The sequence below is a fragment of the Hesperophylax consimilis genome, chromosome 10, assembly GCF_061612785.1.
Source record: "Hesperophylax consimilis isolate HC1 chromosome 10, BYU_Hcon_1.0, whole genome shotgun sequence".
NCBI lineage: Eukaryota > Metazoa > Arthropoda > Insecta > Trichoptera > Limnephilidae > Hesperophylax > Hesperophylax consimilis.
In genome coordinates this window covers 8,556,531-8,580,136 of record NC_142845.1, presented here as the reverse complement: position 1 = coordinate 8,580,136, position 23,606 = coordinate 8,556,531, and the positions used below count along the sequence as shown (strand labels likewise).

Sequence of the window (23,606 nt, the reverse complement as noted above, 5' to 3'; positions counted from 1 at the left end):
TTTGCAGTTAAATTTATTCTAGAATGAAAGCGAAATTAAGGTGAATTTAGTTTAAATTTAAGAGATTCTGCGGTCGCCCGAAGGGCACTGAATAAAGTTTCTACTGACAAACTATGTTGCTAAAAATGATATTAGATTACTATGCAAACAATCTCAAAGCTTTTATGGTTAATTGATTCCGACGTTGAACGCGTAGAAACTGAATTAATTTTTTAATTATTAAAGACAATATTAGCGATCGACAAATATTGGAAATAGTAAATCAGAAAAAGATAGGTCACATCTGGGACTTGAACCCACAACCCTAGTGTTCGACTGATGTGATCCGTACAATCAGTACTCGATATGATAGCGAACGAGACGATAGAGAAAAGCAAACCTAATCACTTGATCGAGTAAGTACCTATTCCATCTGCATACTGAACTTGGCGCTTCACTCGATCTCCATTGGGTTAGTGCGATCGAGGCAGTCAGTGAAAGAAATAAAATTCAAAAATTAGAATTTTTACTTAAATTTAGAGTTTTTGACGTTTGTCGTTATACAACTGTAATATTTTTCATACTTGACAAAACCGTGACATGTTTTTTCTACATTTGATCACCTCTACTCTTCAATAAGTGAAATTGATCGGCCGACTAACAAAGCGAATGACTCGGTCAAGTACTTTTCAGGTGTAATTCGGTCTTGACGTTAACCTTTAACTATGGACGTCGGGTCTCAGAGGCCCAACCCCTTCTTCAATTTCTCGGAATAAACACCTTCCCCGCGCGCGCCATTCCCGCGCGTCTCAGTAGCTTCAGTTTTAGTTGTGTTATGACCAAGGAGGGAGAAGGTCGCGTCATCCGGCACTTATTACGTGAGTAATAATCATTTAAAATTTGATCAGGGCCTGGGAGACCCGTTGACTATAATTTCCATACAAATATACTCGGCCCTATGTTACCCGTCTACTATAATTTTCTTACATTTTAGTATTACAAACTTTTTTAATTTGTTCTAGATTTAAGTGGAGTAAATGCTTACGTCTTGTTCAATCAGGAACAGGAAAAGAAAATAGAAAGAGGTGATTTTTTGAAAACTTTAGCGCGGTCTCTAGTCCTGCCACATGCTCAAAGACGAGTTTTATGCACAAAGTTGCCTAGAGAATTGAGGTTGACAATTACTCGAATATTAGGTGCAGATGTGCCCCCAGCGGCAATACAGGCTGAAGAAGTTGGTCCTAAAAATCGTAAAAGATGTAGATTTTGCCCATCAAAGCTCTCTAGAAAGACAACCCATGCCTGTATTAACTGCAAGAAGCCAGTGAAGCCAGTTTGTCTTCCAAGCCTCTATGTTCTGAGTGCCAGTAATTTTACATAAGTTTGATCCTTGTGAGAATTTTTATTTTATTTTTTTCAGAAGTTTTTTTTATGACTTTTTGTTACTGTTTCTTTTATTAGCTAGGAAAAATTATTGGTTTTGATTTTCGTAATACCTACTATAATTTAGGCAGCCTTAATATGATCTCAAGTCAATTAAGACTGAAAACTGACTAGGTTCGTTAAATTTGGAGATAATTATTAAATATGAATAAAATTTGGTTATTTTTATTACTCGATCTTTTATTTATAAATACTTTCTACATATAAACTCCTTGCTAAAGTCAGATTGGTCCAGGTTTGAAAATTAGAAGAATTTTGTGAAGGGGTCTGTGTGACCCGACGTCCATGGGAGTGTGATTTTTTTTCACGTCCATAGTTAAAGGTTAAAAATGATCTACATACATATTTTACAAACACGAATCTACTGCTAAGGTATGGGCAGTTGATAAATTAACATTAATTTACTGTTGACTGCATGATAAACGGGTAGAACGGAACATTGTTAGGGTGAAATGCAGATCACGCCAAACTCTGGGAATTGAATAAAAATGCACTTTCTAGATGAGAAAAGTGTTAATAGTGCCGACCTCTACCTAATTATTTCAGATTCGGATTCCCCAGCCCTAAATTAGTCTAAATCAAGTTCAATTTCGGTTATACTCCCATAAACCGAATTTTACCCTCAGATCGCGAAGTGCAATTTATTAAACTTTGATCGGCTGTATCTCCCTCAATTTTTTCTTCCGCGCCTTAATTCTTTTTTTAATGAATTTCTACACACTTTTTTCATCTAGAAATTGCATTTTTATTCACTTCCCAGAGTTTGGCGTGATCTGCATTCCTCCCCATTGTTAATAATTATATTGAAATTACTAAATCAATTGATCTTAATTAGTTTGACAAAGACAGTCTAAATCATAGCATACCAACAAAGGTATTAGGGAAATCAAATTATTATTTATTTTACCCCCAGAGAGTTTTAACATTAAAATAAGAAGTACAAAATTAACACAGGAAATAATTTTGGTAAAATTGTCGAATTTCTCTGCATACAAAGTTTCTTTAAAAACAACAATTGATTTGAAGTTGTCAATCTACTTTTTATATTTACGTAGGGAGTGTAGCACATGCACAAAATAGGTTTCTATGGTTTGGTTTGGATAATTTTAATAATATATGCATCTTTTATAACCTTCAAACTTTTCTTTGATTAGGAAAAATGGAACTTTAATGCTTTTTTTACCATCTTCAACCACACAAAAATAGTAATTTTTTAAAGAAATTCAGTTGAAACTAAGTGCTATTTATATATTTTTGAGTGTCCCGCGTGCATCGGAATTTGGCAAGTTAATCATATCTGGAGTCGGTGAATTATTTTCCCATTTGATCTCTGGTGAGTTGACGTGTAGTTCTTATATTATTTTGTATTTATTTTGCTTATAAAATGCACTTGCATAATGTTGATGACTAGATGATCATTTGTGGAAAAGTGTGTGGAAGGGTTTAGTTTTTCCTATGGGGAAAATTTCACTCGGACATAAAATCGGAAAAGGAAAATAAAAAACACATACATTTTTGCTATACATTTATCAGGTGTGAATAGGGTTGAAATAAGAGTCAGCAAAATGTGAATGCGGTATGGCGCAGACCACCCAATAAGTGGTCAAATTATGCCCGTTGCATTCATTCCCCGACGGGATTGATGACGTCCACAGTGCGACGCCTGAGGCCCTAGACTGTCTCACTAACCAAAATGTTCCCCCTCTGACCCCCTCACCATACGAAAGAAGAAAAAGTAGGTACTTAAATACGTACGTATGTATTAATTAATATAAATCATATAAACATATTTTCTGTAACATTTTTTTATTTCAAATGTAGAATTGTACAATTTGTTCAAAGAAATATCACCATCTCAATGATAATTCTTTTTCACACTTTCTTCAGATCGATGAGTACCGTAATATTTGCTAACTATTTATACCCACCGAATAAAATATTAAAAGAATTATAAATAAATAATTAAAATATACTTGTATGCTGGTGGTAGTTAATGAAAACTTTATCAAAAAAAATTGTTTTCCCACGTTCCTCCGCCTTTTTACACTAGCATCGCTCTCGAAGGAGGTTGTAACACGATGTACAAATACCGCATATATTTTTTTAATTGATTATTACAGTCATTGCAAATTTTGAATCACATACCCATGTCGTGGTAGTCGATTATGTAAAAAGTACATTCAAAATAATTATTTAAAAGAAATATGGAGGAATTTAAAAGAAGTGTTTAACTATTGTTAATGTCTTACTCGAGCGCCTCCAACATGTTCACAATTCCTTACTGTAAATCACAATATTACTATTAATAAACCATATCACATAAACTTTAATTTGACTCCGTATGACATTACGGTGTAGAGATATTGGGTTAAGTATTCCTCGGGCGTCCTCGATTTCTTTTACCAACACTTCTGGTACTTAAAACTACAAACTTTGAAATTTTCAGCAATATCGGTCGACTACTTTTCAAGTTTGCGAGCACACATTTTGCGTATGTACGCAGGGTGAATTTTTATATATTAAGTTTAGAAACCAGTTAGAATTTAACTCAACCGTTTGGAATGCATTTTATAATATAACTAGCTGACTATAGAAACGTTGTCCAGCCACAGACTTCTTTCTTTGTAGGGAAGTTAAAATTTGTGGCTGTTTGAGAAATGAGAAATTTCTTCAATTTTATTTTGGGTCCAAAATAATCCAATATTTCAAGTTGGAGCCAACGATACACATTTATAAAATTTCACTTAATTCGGATATTAGCGTGATATTACCTTTGGTGATCCATTGAGCTGCCCATCCCTGATTCCGAATGATCTGACCTGTGGTGAGTCGTTGAAGTATTCCTGATCTTCTTTTGTCACCATGCGCCCGACCCCGTCGACCTTCACCAACGGTCTCCGTAGCCGTACAACTGGGCGTGCTTAGTAGACTGTCCTCGCATTTCGTCTGCCGCCCTGCGCCTGACGCCATTGACCTTCACCAACGGTCTCCACAGCTATAAGACTGGGCGTGCGTAGTATACTATTCCCGCCCTTTTTCTACCGCCCTGCACCCGACGTAAGCTTGTTTTCATATGATATATAAAAAGTGATGTAAGCCGCTATATGTAACGTGTGTATGTATATATGTAGTATGTAATATGTGTTATGAGCCAAATAAACCCACTATTTATCTTGATTATCTTCTTTATTTGACAACACAGCATGACCTTCAAACTGATACGATCCCGCCCAGAATGAGAATTTGCTCTACCCAATAGTGTTAAAAATTGGGGATGATCCTTTTTGAATAAAAACTGGTTTTCTTGACACCACTTTACATTTATTTCAAACTATTGAAACAGGTATAATAATTATAAAGAACTGTGCGAATAACACTGCTACGATCGCTCTGACTTATGAGCTTGTTTATTATCGAGTTATTGTTGAGAAAAGAACGAAAAAACACATAATGCGAGCCTTTTTAAAGACTTCAAAACCCACTACATGTAAATAAAACACTTGTCATCGTGATGTCTAGCAGTAAAAATGAAACCTGCTATACCGACCAAATTGACACTATTTTCTAAGCAAGGACTCACACCATTTTGGTTAAACGTAGTAACTTCAAATTTCTAGACTACAGATGTCGGTAGCCTGCAAAATTGAACATATTGCCAGGGGGCGGGATTCAAAAATGGCACTAAATTTTTGAATGATAATCTATTTAAAAATAAACTATAAACCAAACAGAATAAACTAAAAATTCTTAATCTAAATATACCACAAAAATACTAACAAAATAATTCAAAATAGCAGAAATTAACAAAATAAAACCCCCTTTTTTTTATGCCCTACTGGTAAACTTATAAATTTAACTGTATAAATGCTGTTGAATTACTCTATTAATTAACTAAAAATAACTAGAAAATTATTAATCCTATTAAATAACCAAAAAAAAAATTCAAAAATGACTAAATTACACACGTCTGCATACTAATTTTTACATATTTAAATAGTTCAATAACACAAATAATATAGTTCACACTGAACACAACACAATTATTGTTCCTTTTTTTTTTTTTCTTTCTTCTCAGGTCTTCTGCTTGATCCATCCAAGGTGGAGTCGAGAAGATAAGCATCATAGTGTAATGTACATAATCAATCCTTGGTAAGGTCCGGGACGTCAATTACAGGTTTAGTGTCTGAATCCAGGGGCATCAGACATATCTTTGTGATGGGCCTCACAAAGACTCCTTGAGGTGTTTTTAGGGTAACAACTCGTACTACTCCATCCGCTCCAGGGTGTGTATGCAGAATTCGGGCCATTTTCCATAAAGGTGGAGGTAAATGATCTTCCTTTAAAATCACCAGATCGTCTTTTTGCAGTGCCCGTTGAGTGCTGGTCTGCCATTTAGTTCTCTTTTGTAGTTCCATCAGGTAATCTTGCTTCCATCTAGACCAAAAAGATTGAATTAGCGAACTGATCCTCTGATATTGAGTTAGTCTGTTGTCCGGTATCGCCCGGACGTCTCTCTCAGGAATGATACAGGATTCAGTGCCTATAAGGAAATGGTTTGGGGTAAGAGGTTGGTAATCATGGATGTCGTCGGATAAGGAAGTTAATGGACGGGAGTTCAAACAGGCCTCAATCTGACAAATTAAGGTATATAAGAGTTCAAATGTTAATGAAGAATTGTTAGTGATTCTATATAAATGGAATTTTGCTGATTTTACTGCTGCTTCCCACAAACCTCCCTGATTAGGGGCTCGAGGGGTTATGAACTTCCACTCACTACCTCTGTTCACTAAATAATTTTGAATATTGTCGTTGTTTTCCCTCAAGCTGGTGTACAGCTCTTTGAGTCTGCTGCTAGCTCCTTTAAAATTACTAGCATTGTCGGAAAAGATCTTTTCAGGTTGTCCCCTACGGGATATAAACCTTTTTAAACTGTTCAAAAAAGCATTGCTAGATAAATCCGAAACTAATTCCAAGTGAACGGCCTTGGTTGAGAAGCAAATAAAGATACATAAATACGATTTTGCGAGGGAAGCCTTCCTCAGCGTCCCACTTTTAATTAGAATTGGTCCGGCGTAATCTATTCCGGTGATAGCGAAAGGACGACTCGGCGTAATTCTTTCGGGTGGCAAATTTCCCATGATTTGATGACCGGTTCGGGGACGACATCTAAAACATACAACACATTTATGTAATATCTTTTTAATAGTATTTTTACCAAAGATGGGCCAAAATTTTAATCGTATTTCAGCTAACAAAGCTTGAGGTCCTGCGTGTAGGTTTACATAATGGTAGTGACGTATTATCAATTCAGTTAGCTTATGTTTAGCCGGCAAGATAACTGGGTGTTTTTGTTGGTAAGATAAATGTGTAGCCAAATTCAACCTACCGCCTACATATATTAGACCATCATGTAAGAAGGGATTAAGAGATTTTAAATTACTTTTCTTGTTGACGATGCCATGGTTTTTTAATTCTTTCAATTCCTTTTGAAAGGCGTGTATTTGAGCTGATCTCAATAGACATTTCAAGCCTGATTCCAATTCAGCCACACTTAAATTGTCTGAAATTTTACCTTTAACACTTCTGCAGTTATTGACAAATCGCAATACATACGCAGTAACTCTTTTCAATTTAATAAATGATGAGAATTTTTCAAATATCTCCCATTCTTGAATATCTGTGGATAATAGAATATTTTTGCCTTTGAGTTCAGGAGGGTTTGAACACGAAATATTTGATATAGGCCAAGCGTTGACTCCCTCGGTCAACCAACTTGGTCCATTCCACCATATTGCAGAATTTATCAATTTATCTGTAGTGGTTCCTCTTGAAAGTATATCTGCTGAATTGTCGGCTGATGATACATGTCTCCATAGATCTGGATCACTAATTTCTTGTATTTCAGCTACTCGGTTTGCAACGAAAGTAGCCCATCTCGTAGGTTGACCTTTCAGCCAGCACAACGTTATCATGGAGTCACACCAATAATGTGTGTCGATCTCCACTATATTTAGCGCTTGTTTTATATTTTTTATTAATTTCGCCAGTAGCACAGCACTACAAAGCTCTAACTTGGGCAGGGAAATACACTTCGATGGCGCCACTCTTGATTTGGACGTTATTAAATGTGAATGCCGCTTACCGACATGGTCCACTGACACCATGTAAACGCAGGCTCCGTAAGCTTTCTCAGATGAGTCGCAAAAACCGTGTAGTTGTAGATATGTAGATTGCCTGCAAATAATTTTTCTTGGTATTTTCAACACATTTAGTTGAATTAATTCTTGAAGGTAGGACCTCCAGGGTGCTAATATTTCATTAGGCAATGGATCATCCCACGCTGCTTTAGACTGCCATAACTTCTGCATTATCAATTTGGCTACAACTATAATCGGTCCTAGAAGACCTAATGGATCGAAGGTTGATGCGATGCAAGATAATATCTGTCTTTTACTCTCGGTTCGACTTGATGGTTTCATTATTACATAAGAAAAGTAATCAGATTCATTATTCCATATTAATCCTAATATTTTCTCAGTCTTTGGATTGTCAGTAATATTTTTTTCAGAATTGCCTGATTCGGCAATCTTAGCTTGGCCCGACTCGGCTGACAACTCCAAGACATTGGACCTCCATTTCCTCAAAGTCATCCCCGCAGACAAAAAGATGTTGATTAATTGCTCTTTTAACTCTCTACAGGATTCCATGTCATCTCCTCCGGTTAACAAGTCATCCATATAGAAGTCATTTTCTATGACCTGACTAGCTCTAGGAAAATTTATATTGTTATCCATACCAATTTGCCGTAGACTTCTAGTGGCTAAGAAAGAGGAAGGCCCCAGACCATATGTGACTGTCTTCAGACGGTAATGCTTGAGCACCTCCTGCGGCGACTCGCGCCACACTATCTTCTGCAGGTCACGGTCCGCTTCACACACGTTAATCTGGCGGTACATCTTCTCGATGTCAGCCGTCAGTACTACTTGATGTTTCCTGAAATGCAATAGTTGGGTGTATAAGTCCTTTTGTATAACAGGTCCTGTCATCAAGGCGTCATTGAGAGAAATTCCATTTGAAGTTTTGGCGGAGCCGTCAAAAACGACCCTCACTTTAGTAGTAGTGCTTGATTCTTTTGTTACAGCGTGATGAGGTAAAAAATAGGATTCACGATCCCCCTTTGACTGGTCACACACCTCCATATGACCTAATTCCTCATATTCACGCATGAATTGTATATATTGTGTCTTCAATTCGGGATTTGACACAAGTTTTCCTTCTAAATTTTTAAATCTTTTTTCAGCAGTGAGCAATGAACTTCCCAGCTGATCAATGCATGCTCGACGCGGTAAACTTACTACGTATCTACCGTCGTCTTGTCTAGTATGAGTACTAGCAAAACTGGCTTCACAAGCCTTTTCTTCATGATTTAGAATCTTAGTGGGATTAATCTCCTCCAATTTCCAAAATTTTTCTATTTGGTGACTTATTTTATTTATAGATAAATTACAACAATCTGATACAGGCCTTTGCTTTGGGTACATGTGGATTGGTCCTGATATGATCCATCCCAGTTGCGTACGTTGAAGTGTTGGTCCCGATTCGAGTTTCAATCTATCGTTGGTTAGGATTTCCCAAAAGCTCTCCGCGCCCAACAGGATGTCGATGGGTGCAGCTATATTGAAGTTCGGGTCAGCTAGCTCCAATCCTCGTGGTAACTTGAAGTCTTTTTTCGCCATTGTCACTTGTGGTAAATTTGTTGTAATCTCCTGTAAAATCAGACATGATATTTCACTTTTATAATCAGTATGAAGCGAATTCATCTCCACTGAAATTCTCTTTTTTATGTGAGTGATGTTATTATGGATCCCAGAAACGGGTTTGTTTATCAATTCACATGGTAAATTTAATTTATTAGCAAATTCTGCTCTCATAAAATTTGACTGGGCCCCTGAATCAATCAGAATGCGGGCTTTAAAAATTTTATTGTTACTACCCACAACTCCTATGTTGGCAGTTGACAATAATATTATTTTTTCTGCTTTATCCGATGCAGAAAAATTCGATACTGAAACCTCGTTATCAGCATCCATATTGGAGGCCTCCCGCAGAGGTACCTCATTGTGTAGTAAGGTGTTGTGATTATCTTTGCCACAACGCCTGCAAGAAAAGGTTGCCTTGCAACTCTGTGCCTGGTGACCCACCTTTAAACATTTAAAACAAGCTTGGATTGATTTCGTAGCATCAATCCTCTCATGTAATTTTAATTTCAGAAATTTTTTACAATAATAAATATGGTGACCTTTCTCGTTACAATAAATGCAGTTGTTAGCCTTTACCGCTAAAAATACTGATGAATCTTTTTTGCAATTATTGTTGCCTAGTTGTGTTTTATGTAAGCTTTTCTCAGAAGCGTTCATCAGTTCCAATACTTGGGCTCTAGCAGATAAACATTTTAAGAATTCCTTTAACGTCGGTAATTCGTCTTGTAATATATATTGTTCCCAATTTTTTCGGGTAGCTGTGTCTAATTTATTTGATATTATATAAATAACCAATGGATCCCATTGATCTATCTTGACCCCGATATTTTGTAATGCCTTTAAACTAACGTTTGTTTCATCAATTAGATACCTCAATGCTACAGGCTCTTCTTGTTTCATGTTTTTTAATGAAAATAGAGCTTGGATGTGTTTATGAACGGTAGTTCTTAAATTTGCATAACGTTCATTTAATAATTCCCAAGCGGAAATGTAATTTAATTCAGAAATTTCTAGATTAGCAATTATCTTTAATGCGTTTCCCTTTAAAGTTGATTGCAAATAAAAGAATTTTTGTACGTTGCTTAAATTACTATTGCTATGGACTAAAGTCTTGAAGGTTTCGACGAAATTAACCCAATTTTTCTGATCGCCATGAAATTCCCGTAATTGGAGGTTGGGTAGTTTAATTTCCACCTTACTTTGATCGACGGATTCGATCGCACCTTTGGCCGTTGCCAAAACTGAGAAATATTGGTTTTCGAAAGCTTCTCGTTGACTATAATTTTCAATTTCGTCTGAATCCGGTAACATTTCAATTTTCTGTTGAACTGCTTCGAATTCATCTAACAATGATTTCACCCGCTCATATCTTAATTTAATTTCATTTACCGACAATGCATTTAAGGAATCCGCGAATCGGGTTAGTTTTCCTTTGATTATTAATGACTTCATATTTTCGTTTGTTTATTAATGACTTCATATTTTCCATTTTTAATTATATTTTGTTAATATCGGTTGACAATTATTTTATTTTAGCAAACACCCGTTTGAAAGAATACCACGACAACCTTGACAATACTATTTGAGAACACTATTCAATAATATTATATTCTTATTTTCAAGTGGGTAGTGATTTTATTTATAATATTGACTCTATTTAAGATTAATCTCGTTTAAATTACATGAGACCTGAATAAACATAAAATGGATGATAGGAAGGAAAGCACTGAATACTTATCTCAGATTTGCGATGTGGTCCACTTTCCTTAATGATTTCCAGTTTCAATCAATTTTGTATCCTTTTGGCTGCTGGTTCTTTGTTTTTTTTACATACAATCTCCTGATCGTAATCCGGTTGAAGGATCAAATGTTAAAAATTGGGGATGATCCTTTTTGAATAAAAACTGGTTTTCTTGACACCGCTTTACATTTATTTCAAACTATTGAAACAGGTATAATAATTATAAAGAACTGTGCGAATAACACTGCTACGATCGCTCTGACTTATGAGCTTGTTTATTATCGAGTTATTGTTGAGAAAAGAACGAAAAAACACATAATGCGAGCCTTTTTAAAGACTTCAAAACCCACTACATGTAAATAAAACACTTGTCATCGTGATGTCTAGCAGTAAAAATGAAACCTGCTATACCGACCAAATTGACACTATTTTCTAAGCAAGGACTCACACCATTTTGGTTAAACGTAGTAACTTCAAATTTCTAGACTACAGATGTCGGTAGCCTGCAAAATTGAACAAATAGGACGGAGTGAAAAAACTTTTTTTCGAATTTCGTGTTTCCTATATTACCAATGGGTGCCTTGGTAGTACCCTATAAAGTACACAAAATATCATCAAATTCCAACTTCATCTTCAGGTGGCGCACTGACCCTAAAGTTCTACAAAAAATTGTGTTTTTTCAGATTTTGTTAGTAAACAAGCACATCATCTAATCCAGCTTAAACGTCACAAAATGTATTTTAGTTTTAGCCATCTAATTTACCCTTCGTTCTCCCACCCTTTGACACTATTTTGCGTAACAACAGCTGCAGTCAATCAGTAATTAACAGACATAAGCGCGGAGTGCACGTTCGTTGGAACAGCTGCGAAAACTTGATTGTGATTTCTTTGTAATATGCCTAAAACAAGAAAAAATTCAATGTGTTCTATGTTTGGTTACCCAGAAAAATTAAAAGACAATGTGTTGCTAACTTATTCGGATGTAATAAAGTATTATTTGTGTATTAGAAATGACTTGCAGTGGTTATCAAATGGAATAGATCCTTCTTTCAAAGATATATGTGAAATAATTGCAATTGATCCTATTACGTTGTGGAATAAAGCGTTTATTCCTATTGTAACTGAACGTCAAATTATATTTAAACTAACCTGGTATTATCACAAGTACAAATGCTTAAGAAATGTCGAGTACCTAAAAAGAAAACTGAATTTTATGAAGATTCAACAAAAAAACTCTTTGATATTGCTGTTTGCAAGTGCATTTGTGTCGATTTTTGTAAATGTTTAGTGAAAATACCCAAGAAGGAGCTAGAATTCCTGCAAGATCAGAGAAGTAGCCGCAAAATGTAAATCGGCTCAAAAGATATAATGGCAACCAAGGCTTTGGAGCGCAGGCAATTACGACTGATGAGGCAATTTAAATTACTTCAAAAACAGACTGTTGAAAAACCTTTGAGCCCCTCACCAGAGACTTCAGAGACCTCGGATGATAGTGTAAGATTATCAGACAGTAATCAAGATCCAGACTTTTATACATTTTTTCCGGCATACTCCACGCCATCCACATTGAAATCACAAACAAATCAGATGAGGCATCGATTAAAAAATCTTGCCACTGCCTGTGACAGGACTGGTGTCTCCGACAGATCAGCATCAACCATCGCCAGTGCAGTTCTTCAAGATATTGGTTTTATTTCTAAACAAGATTTCTCAAAAGTAATAGATAGAAGTAAATTACGACGCGAGCGCCGAAAAGTTCTAGAAGAGTTGCAAAGAAGGCAGATTTCGAGCTTCGAGAGTTCTGACGGTAAAATAAGTGGGTTATATTTTGATGGTCGGAAAGACAAGACCATTGTGCAGGAAAAACATGATAACAAGTACCACAGGAGAACCATTACTGAAGAACATATTGTTTTGCTCTCCGAGCCAGATTTTCAGTACATTGGCCACGTCGCGCCTCCTTCTGGAACCGCTAATTCTATTAAGGATTCAATTTTAGAATTTTTAAATTTGCACTTCGGAGATTTATCAACCATTGTAGCCATTGGATGCGATGGAACGGCTGTAAACACGGGCTTCAAGAATGGAGCAATCGCATTGATTGAAAGACATTTAAATAGACCATTACACTGGTTTATATGTTTGTTGCATGCCAACGAATTATCTCTGCGTCATCTTTTTAATACTTTGGGTGGCAGTATTTCAGGTCCCAATACGTTCGCAGGAGTCATTGGCAAGATGTTACAGCACTGTGAAGACCTCCCTGTGGTGAAATTTGATAAAATTACGACAGTCTTACCCGATATCGAAGTGAAAATTCTAAGCAATGATCAAAAATATCTTTATGAAATTTATCAAGCTGTAACACAAGGCAGCGTAAAAACTGATTTGGCTAATAAGCAACCAGGAAAGCTGGCACACTCTCGTTGGCTAACCTGTGCAAATAGAATATTGAGACTATATGTAGCAACAAAGTTTCCAACTCATAGTCTGGTTGAGATTGCTACGTTTGTGATAAAAGTGTATGCGCCAATATGGTTCACCATAAAAACAAAACCTTCATGTAAAGATGGTCCGAAACATGTCCTTCGTATGGTAAGTTTTTAGATTCTCACGGCCAAAAGCATTTTTGTTGTTTGTTTTTGGGGTGTTATGCCGTGTTGCGCTAACTCCTTCTTTAGCCGACGTTTCGGACAGCGTTGCAGTGTCCATCATCAGGGCAGATCCGGTAGATCCGAAAATGTGTGAAAATGATCCATTTTCGGATCTACCGGATCTGCCCTGATGATGGACACTGCAACGCTGTCCGAAACGTCGGCTAAAGAAGGAGTTAGCGCAACACGGCATAACACCCCAAAAACAAACAACAAAAATGTCCTTCGTATGATTAAAAGATGCTCCTATTAAAAATATGAGCTGAAAACAATTGTTTTTCGAATAATCGAGCGGAACTCTTTCTTCGCTCATTCTGAAAATATTTTATTAGCGATGCTGCAAGACGAAAGACAGCATATAAAAGAATGAGCAGTAAGAAGAATTCTTAAAGCCTGACAAAATGCAAAGGAGAAAAAAGTAAGGACATTCTTGACTCCAAAACTAAACTTCGAAGCCAACGATTATTATGATTTGATAAACTGGAAGACAGAAAAAATATTCGAGCCACCATTCACAAAAAATACGGTGACAGTGAATTATGGGACAAAATTATGAGCGAAGATATAAATATCCGGATTGAAAATTTTCCATGTCACACACAGGCTGTGGAGAGAGGTGTGAAACTGGTCACTGAAGCTAGCTTGACTGTTTGCGGAAGTACAGCACGCGATGGATATATTCGAGCAAGAATAAAATCGAGAAAAGAAATGCCGAAATTCGAAACAAAATTACACTTTTCCTCTGGAATTCAGGGAATCTACCCCATACGCATATGACACGACTGAAGGCTGAAATGATAAAAAAAATATATATATTCTTAATGTTCCTTATATTTTAATGCAAATAATAAAGTTAAATATGATAATAATATTGTTTTGAATTTTTAAAAAAATTCTAGAATCGATCATTTTTTCAAAATTTTAGGTCATCTGCGCCACCTGAAGAACATATGTCAAATAAAATATATATATTTTTCAACAGCTATTTATCTAAAGCAACATTAAATGATATAGGGTTTATGAAATTCGAAGAAAATTTTTTTTCGACCTCTTTCACTCCAGGCCTACCCAAGACTTACCTTGCAAAGGTTGGTACATAACGTAAGTAAGTACGTTAAGTCGAGAACGTTATACGATACGATCCCGACAGAGTTTTATGCTTTCATTTGAGAGCATTACAATACGTATCTTAAATTTAACATTTTTAAAGTGCAGACTGACACAGACGTTATAGTTGGTGGAGGTCATAGAGGAATGCTGAGGTTATCCAGTCAGTCGACGGCATCGGGAGTCACTTGGTTCAGAACAGATGTGCAATAGGGAAACTGATGAAAAGGGACATTCTTCTACGATACCTTCTGTGATTTGAATATGTCTACATTGTTTATAATCATTTATGCCACATTTATGTATGCCCAAAGACCGTTACTGCACTGGATGCTGTTTAGTGACGTACACGTCCTCTGAGGATGAGACAATCCTGGCAGTTTAATGGTTGGATCCACAATGCTCGATACCATGGCAAACCGAAGGAAACTCGAAACCATTCCTTTAAAATTCAACAGATATATAGTTACCTTTGGAAGCTCACAATCTTATTAAGATTCTCATACTTACTAGGTACATGTATTATTTTTTGGAAGTCCATATTATTAATCTTTGCGAAAATTCTGAAACGATTCAACTCGGAAATATTCTTAGAATGGCTTCAGAGTGAATTATTAGTTTAAGTCTAGAATGCAAATGAGAAAATTTCTTGCGCAAATAAAGTTTCCCTGTTTTTCCCATTTTTATGACCGCAAGAATGAATGGATGCCAGAAAATTCGTTTCATTTAAAACAAAGGAAATTTAAAATGTAAATCATCGACTAATTAAAAAAAAATACTTAATACGATTCAGGTGAAGTTATTGGAAAAGTACGACAAAAATTCTTTTAAATAATGTAATATTTTAACTACTAAAAACGCTACCAATTCGCGAGCCAAAGAATCGCGAATTTCTAAGAAGCATTATGCCAGATGATTTTATTAACTCGCAATTATCACTAGTGATTCGAAAAATTCAAATATTTTTTTCACCCGCTATCGAATATAGTTGCGATTTCGTGTACTTTCTTCATTGCACGGAGTTATATTGTACAGCCTAATTTATGCAGCCTTTTAACTTCTATGGGATCATACAAAAATATCATTCCAATTTTTTTTGTTCAATTTATTCTTATTTATTAAAAATTCTTAAAATGTTTAAGCGAATTTAAGCAATTTATTGCGACTTGCTCGTAACTACCCTATCTTCATTTTTTCTATTCAGTTCATATGTTCCCACAAGACCTCACATAACTATATTCCATTGGTCACCATGAAACAGGCATTTGCCTCGTATGGTGATTTAATGAATTATGTATAAATAAATGTTTTAATGTATTATTATGTATTTTACAAATTGGAAAAAAAGAACGAACGTAATTACCCCGTCAATGATTCAGGCACAACTAATGAACTAAGCAATATTACATATCTCAACTTTGGGCGCAAGGGCATGACTATTAGGTTGCGTTCATAAAATATTTTTTGTGGCTCTATTTTTTGCTCAGGGCCTTATGTGTGGGATTATTGTAAAAAAATATATGTTTCTACAAAATGTATGAATTTTGTACAAAATTGGCACACTAAATCTCTCTAGATAGGATTACTTAGTAAAAACGTAAGTAAGCAAGTTGTAAACATGACACATTGTCACACATTGGTGAAATAATCATTCTGCAAACTTGACATTTTTATTTTAGAATAAAAGAAAGAAAGAAAGAATTCGTCATTATTTATTACGGCTAAAGAAACTTTACATCACGAGTTCTTTTTCCGAATCATTATTGCTTCCTCGAATTTTTCTTGTCCAATAAGCAATAAGTTACTATTTTCCAGATATTCGGCGACAACTATTTTATTTTCTACGTTCAACATAAATATTGATGACGTAGAAATGTAGAAAAATTATTTTTACGACTACAGGGTGAAAAAGTTGGATTCATTCATTAACATCTTAGATAATTAAAAAACATTGGTTAAGGCAACGGTGCATGTACATTGCGTATGCACATAGAAGAAAACCCAACCACCTTCTCAACGGCATTATAAGGAAATATATGGTTTCCTCTTTTACCGCACACAAGACCAATTTTTTTTTTATTTATTAAGGAAACTAAATTTTTTATTGAAATCGCGTGGTGGTACGTCAGGCCATGGTGACCAGGAAGGCGCATAACTTTCTCGGGTGATTCATCACCTGGGTTAATGCAGGGATGGGTCTATCATCACCTACATAGATGGGGTGATGAACGATACAGTACATTTCTGACGCACATGCATAATGCACATACCTACATTTGAACACAGATATATTTTAAGGACGTTCAATAATTTAGCATTACATATTCAAAACCACAATCTTTATTAATACAGAAGGCTCAGTAACTAAACCCTGCTATCCCCAGGCTAGTCCGAAAACAGGTATATTAAACTAAGTTCATTTTCTACAGTACTACCTACATTTATAAAGATGCCAGTCACTGTACTCTTAATAAAACTGTTTAGCAACAAATATTGCCATACGTTTGTTAGTGCCTGGGTTGGTTTCAAGTGATAGAAAGGGTGATTTTTAAATGTATCATGTAGGTAGTGTATCAAATACTGAATACCTAGTCTGTCATCATTATAATTATTATACGCGTCTGGTACACTCTTTTTTGCGACATATAAGCGAACATTTCATGTACACTTTGATCGTTTATGGTTGATATGTCTAACGGTTTGGTTTAGTCACTCGTATTAATGCTGAGAAATGTTGGGATAGATAATTTGTTAACATATTAGGCTTTCATTAACTCTACATTCTTAGAATAACGTTCAATATGAACTAATGTCCGCAATTGGCATTGAAAGCCAAAAACTTAAAAAAACGAAATGTATTCAGAAAAAACTGTATGAGCTCTTTAGATAATAAAATTACTAAGTTGTTGTACTTTTATTTTCATCGGGCTTTTTGAAGAAAAATATGACCTACTGTGTGTGTGTGTGTATATTTGAAACTTCTGTAAAAAAAAAACCAATCTCATTGATCTCTATAGATACTTTTTACATGTTTAAAAAATATATATTTTAAACACCACTGTTTTATCCTTACACTATAATACCCACGCTCAGGCTTCGCCTTTGTGGGATTTTTTTGTTACTCTTTCATTCTATATTACTATGTATGTACCTGAATTGTATATGTATCAAAAATTTTGTCAATAAAAAAAAACTTCATTATTTGTCATTGTTTTCGGTTATAATTTGAAATACAAATTAAAGTTAAAGTACGTCCGCCCATTACGCTGCAGTAAGACTTGAAACGTTTTATTTTTGTTGCAAACCATAGAGATACAATACATATAATACATCAATGTTGCAAACTAATAAACTTTTCATATTTGCAGGAACCAATTCTCTATTCATCGTGCAGGAGACAATTTACAAATAATGCGAATATTTTATTCCTACAAACGGAATTATCGGAAAAAATCGTTAATTTTTTAAATCTTTAATTGTCCTGACTTTATCAGAGATTTTTATCTAAGCATTAGGTAAGAGCAACCCTGGATACTTTCCAGTTTTGAGGTAAACATATTTTGTTTCCTTTAAAACTATAAGCTATATCCGTGTTTGCTTTTGTAAATAGATATTTCGATTTGGAATGCTCTTCTGATAGTTGTTTCTGCAAATGGGTATTACATATTGTTCTTTTTTATATTTTATTTGACCTATCGATATTTGACAAATCAACCAGATTGTTAACAAAGTCCGCCATAATACGTTGCTATAAAAATCTGCCATCTACTAATACTGTCGTAGTACTGCTAGAATATGCAGTATGCTACGCATTCGCGTGATTATGACTTACATTTTCTACTAACCCGTTCTTTTCGTTAAGTTAGAAGGTGAGAGAATAATACAAATACTGCATAAAGTATAATATTATTTTATGTGTAACTTGAATGGCGGTTTAAAGGGAACGGGGTTATTGAAAACGGTACATTATTACTAATAAATATAAATAATCACACAGGCATCTCGGTGGAAGCTTCTTTAAGCAAATACTAGTAGTAATGGAAAAGCAATCTCAAGATGTTATGATGTTAGATGCTTCCAGGCACTCCGGAAGCTATATGTTCATATTAACAATAAATTGTACAAAAAATTTTATTGCATTAACTCTAAGTAAATTATTTACTTTTTTGTATTTCTTCGCTTAACTATGAATTGTAACAATTACCAGACATTTTGTTTAACCCAAATATTAATAAACACATAATAATTGTATCAATTGTTTTTGTGTTTAATTTGTATTTTTTTCTTTTTTAATTAAATGTATATCGAATTTAATAATGTAATTAAATGTATATCGAATTTAATAATGTTATTAAATTAATAATTATTCAATTAATTAATAAGTCCTGCTAGTATTTTAATTTTTTGTAATTGTTGTGACGGCTGCTTGGGCGTTCAAGGCCATTTTTAAACTGTGGTTAGGACACGTTAAGACGATTAATTTATTTGATTCTATTTACCCTCGACTTTTTAAATTTTTTTTCTATCCAAAATGGTTTATTACCGGTTAAACCGATTTACAGAGAAAATAATTGTGACAATAGGGTATTTTTAAATCTGCTTTCTCTACATTAAATGGAAATGTTTTCTTGCTTATTATATTAGCATATTTAAAAGTGTTATATTGTGAATATAACGTGACCGGTCATCATAATTGACATAGCGCTTGGTTTCCAACCAGGCGTATTGTATTCAATTCATCGGCTAGCTAAGTTCTCCATCACAACACAAGCAACATTTTCCGCTTACTGTGGTGGTAGTAGGAGATTTTTCAATATTGTCATGTTATTCGTTACTTGGAAAAGTTTGTGTTTCATAAAAAAATTGTTTCTCGTAACCAGTGTACCGTCATTAAAAAATAAAACAAGAAACTTAAGAATTTTGTTCGTATTTTCGTGAATCGGAACTCAGTGTTGCCAGATTGAAAATATGAAGTGGAAACTCGTTACTCGTTGCAGGCAATGTATTTATTATTACTGTATTTTTATCACCTCCCTGTTGGAATGTTTAGTAAGTGCGAACTGCTAACTGCTAGCCTAGTAGTGAACAACTAGCCGTTTTATGCTTCCAACTGAATGTAATGATCACGGATGTTTGAAACGCGCTCTAAACTTTATGTCGAGATTAGTAGTTTGTATGTTTGGTTGTTTTGTTGTGACAACAATAAATAATAAAATTATAGTCAAACAAGACATACACATTCAGATACATCAATAATAACTGATAAATATTCAACCATATTCAAAAAATTCCCAGTGTTGAAGATTCAAAAATTATATTCAAAACAAATACTTACTTTCCTTTACAAGAACCTAAACACATTTAAAACTTCACAAACTTCTCGCAATACTAGAACAAGACATGCACACCAACTACTAATACCAAAAACCAACACATCTTTTGGACAAAAACACTACGTTTTCAGGTGAAAAAACACTAGTATATATTGAATTATTTCGCGGATAAGAGATAAGCCGCCATGCTCAGTGGTCAGAGCTGTCGACCGGCAATCGAAAGGACACGGGTTCAAGTCCCGTTGGCGTCATGTATCTTTTATCAGGAGATTTTTCAATGTGGATGAGTGTTTCAGGCTAATAATTATTGCTTATAAAAATAAAAAACACTACAGATTCCAGGCTATAAAACTATACAATTCACATCCAACACAATATAAAACATCTAATCTTACAGAATAAGAAAAACACTTATAGAACTGGCTACAATCCTTTTAATATTAAATTTTTTATATTTCACTTTTTTTGTTATAACTATGGAAAAATCGATTTTATATTTTATTTTTTATTGTTTCTCTGTGTAACTAACTCCACTGTATTGTTTTAGTATTATGTAACTTTACCATTACACAGGTGACCTTTTAGCGTGGAGGACAATATTCTATACCTTTATAATACAAATATATTTAAGAATAAATAAAAAAATAAAAATAAAAAAAATATTTGGGAAACGTTTTTTCTTTCTCATACCCAAGGAATTCTTAATATTTCAAGGCTCTTTAAGAGTACATATTATTATTTTTAAACTTTTTACCCTTTAGACGTCCTCCGTGGGTGAGGGGTAAGGCTCTAGTGGGTTCAAATCCCGCTGTGTGCAATAAATTTTATTTGATTAATTTGTATTATTTCACAACTTACTAATTTAAAAAAATATATCTATATTTGTTGCACGTTCAAGAGTTATCTATACTCTCAGTATTGTCCTGCTGTAAGACCGCAATTCAGAATTGAAACATTGCTTGAAATGGCTTCGGCCTTATTGGGAAAGGTGGGAAAGTATGTGAATAGTCAGATACTTTCCCACCTTCCTCTTACCCATCTCCTTCCCCTCCCCGCTTCATTTAGCCTCACAACACACCTTAATTGGGAATGCCATAGACTCACTGGCTCAAGACCGTTGGGACTCGTGCGGTTTCAAATCTAAGAAAAAAAAATATTATTTTGTAACCCTGCCCTTAAAAAACTCTATAAAATAAAAAGCTAAAAGAAATATGTCAGGTATTCTAATTCATATATTTAGCTATTGTTTTAAAATACATAGGTACATATGTAATTACCTAGGTCTACTATTCTTACTTACACACATTTTTTTTTTCTTTTTTGTTATAATTAATAAAAAAAGTTTTTACTAAAATTTTAATATGTTTATTTGCCTCCAATTAAAGTTCATTCGTTAACTCACCAAATATCTTCATTGTTCCGTAAATCACCAAAATTTGGTTAAAAAATAGAGATCGTAGACTTTTTCAGAAAAAAAATGAAACAATATTAAGACTCCGTTGCAAGGTTTAAAAAAGAAGAAGAAGATGGTGGAAGGGAGATATATAAATAGGAATGTTGTAACGGGATAATCAAGTACCCCCTTATTTTTATTATTGGGGAGACGCCTTATATCTGGCAATACACTATGGGAAACCAATACTTAGGTGATGTTGATATATTTAATATAAAGTTGGCGAATTTTGTGGTTTACGTAAAAGACTCATTTAAACAGTATTCCTAAAAAGAAGTTATATTTTTGTAAGCCATTCAAATCGTTGTATTTTTTAATTAATGTTATTTAATTTTTAATATTTCTTTCTCATGTTTCAAAACATGAGAAAGTCATTAAAATTGTACCACATACATGTAAAAGCCCTCTGGGCGTTAAATAAATGAATAAATAAATAAATAAATGAATACTGACGGACAGTGGTTTCGAGCATGGCTGATTTGAATAGAGAAGATGATTCGCCAGTTTTCGTACGGGTAAACGAGTTTCGCGGAATTGGCGGTCGGCACGAATTCGTGAGGTTTTATCAACATGCATTCTCATATTCATTCCTTTAGTTTCTCTTTTATTTTAATTTGGTTTACTACAATCTTAATGATACTTTTTTTTCACATACATTTAATGGAACTGGCGCCCTAATTATTAAATGCGTAATGATTTCTAATTTTGAGAATTAATATTTTTACTACCTAAATTTTTTTTACAACTCATCATCAAACCTCCATGAAAATAAGACCGGCCTTCTAACTCATCATCGAGGTTAGTCACAACTCCGGTTATTTCTATTTAATTAATTAACAAGTCTCATGCAGTATTGTTATACAATAAATTACATTTTTATAGTATGAATCTTTCATTTAAGATTTGCATCCTTTGTTCTTGACACTTTTAAGTAAGGTTAGAATCATCGTTAAAATGTTAGAGAAGTGCTTATATAAAAAAAACGATAATAGCTAAGCGAAAATTGAGAAAATATTTAATAAAGAAACACTGAGATTTTTTTCGTAGTTATAACATATTAAATAACAAAAAAAAAAGTTTTTGTATTGATATTTTCTTCGAAAACAACATATATATTTTTTTAGGAACTTGAAAACTTTGAGTGTAATATGTAATGAATCGGTAGAAATTCGAAATGCTGGGCTTAATGATAAGAAGAATTTTATATAGACTATTGCATCCCCAATTGGGGTATGTTGTGAAGCTCAAAGTAGTGGGGAAGAGAAGGAAATTGGGAAGAAGATGGTAGGGAAATTTCTGGCTATCAGATCTGGTCACCAAAAAGGTCAAAGCCATTTAATGTAACGTTTCAATTCTTAATGGTTGTCTTAAAATAGGGCAAAAGAAAAAATACAAAAGAAAGCTTTGAGGTGGCATTGGTTAACGAGCCTCTCCGGCAAACGGTAGAATCCAAGAACAATTTTCAACAATACTCTGTGCATTTGTTACGTTTTTCTGTATGTTTTCAATATTTAGAGTAATATTACTTTTATGGTCATATTTCATTTTGGGTTCCACTGAAGAATGCGACTAAGCGTAGAGCGTAGAGGTAAAAACCCATCAAGTATTAAAAATGTACAACATTTCAACGAGCTTTGGGCCTGTACATTACTGGATAATACTGGAATAAAGATTGCATACCCGAAATTTACTTAGCTGGACGTATCAGATACGACAAAGTGCTACGATTACCATAAAAAAAATGTGTTTCAACAACCAAGTCTGACTGAATAGGTTAATAACAGTTCAGTTGGGCAGCGAGGGGTCTTGTACCCTCGGGAGGCAATGCGGAGTAAAGATTTATTTTAGGTCAACATGCTCTCCAAAGTCATTAGGGAAATACGGATCCACTTTATTATCGCTGATGATACTTACGTGCCCTAAAATAGAAGTGAAAATAGGTGTGATAAAAGCACCAATCGGCACCAGTTTTATAGGGCAGAGAAAAATACCCCTTTCTAAGTAGGAACTGAAGCATTGCTACGGGTTCATAGACGGCGTTAATTTAATTATTTTACTAAAGTACGCTTTTTGCAAGGTGACAGATTACGCTTTAAGTTCAAAGCGTTTTATATAACTCCATATTGCTCGCTATGC

The 23,606-nt window shown here is 34.5% G+C and overlaps 1 protein-coding gene across 1 annotated transcript; it reads right to left on the bottom strand.

Annotated features, from left to right (window-relative positions):
• Window positions 1-4,726: 4,726 nt before the first annotated feature.
• Window positions 4,727-9,183, bottom strand: LOC149420251 (uncharacterized). The gene is made up of 2 exons (XM_089636064.1): window positions 8,219-9,183; window positions 4,727-5,856 (listed from the first exon to the last, which is right to left on the bottom strand). Exons 1-2 carry the CDS (start codon window positions 9,156-9,158, stop codon window positions 5,837-5,839), a joined length of 960 nt encoding a protein of 319 aa, XP_089492190.1. The 5' UTR covers window positions 9,159-9,183; the 3' UTR covers window positions 4,727-5,836.
• Between the last annotated feature and the right edge of the window lie 14,423 nt (window positions 9,184-23,606).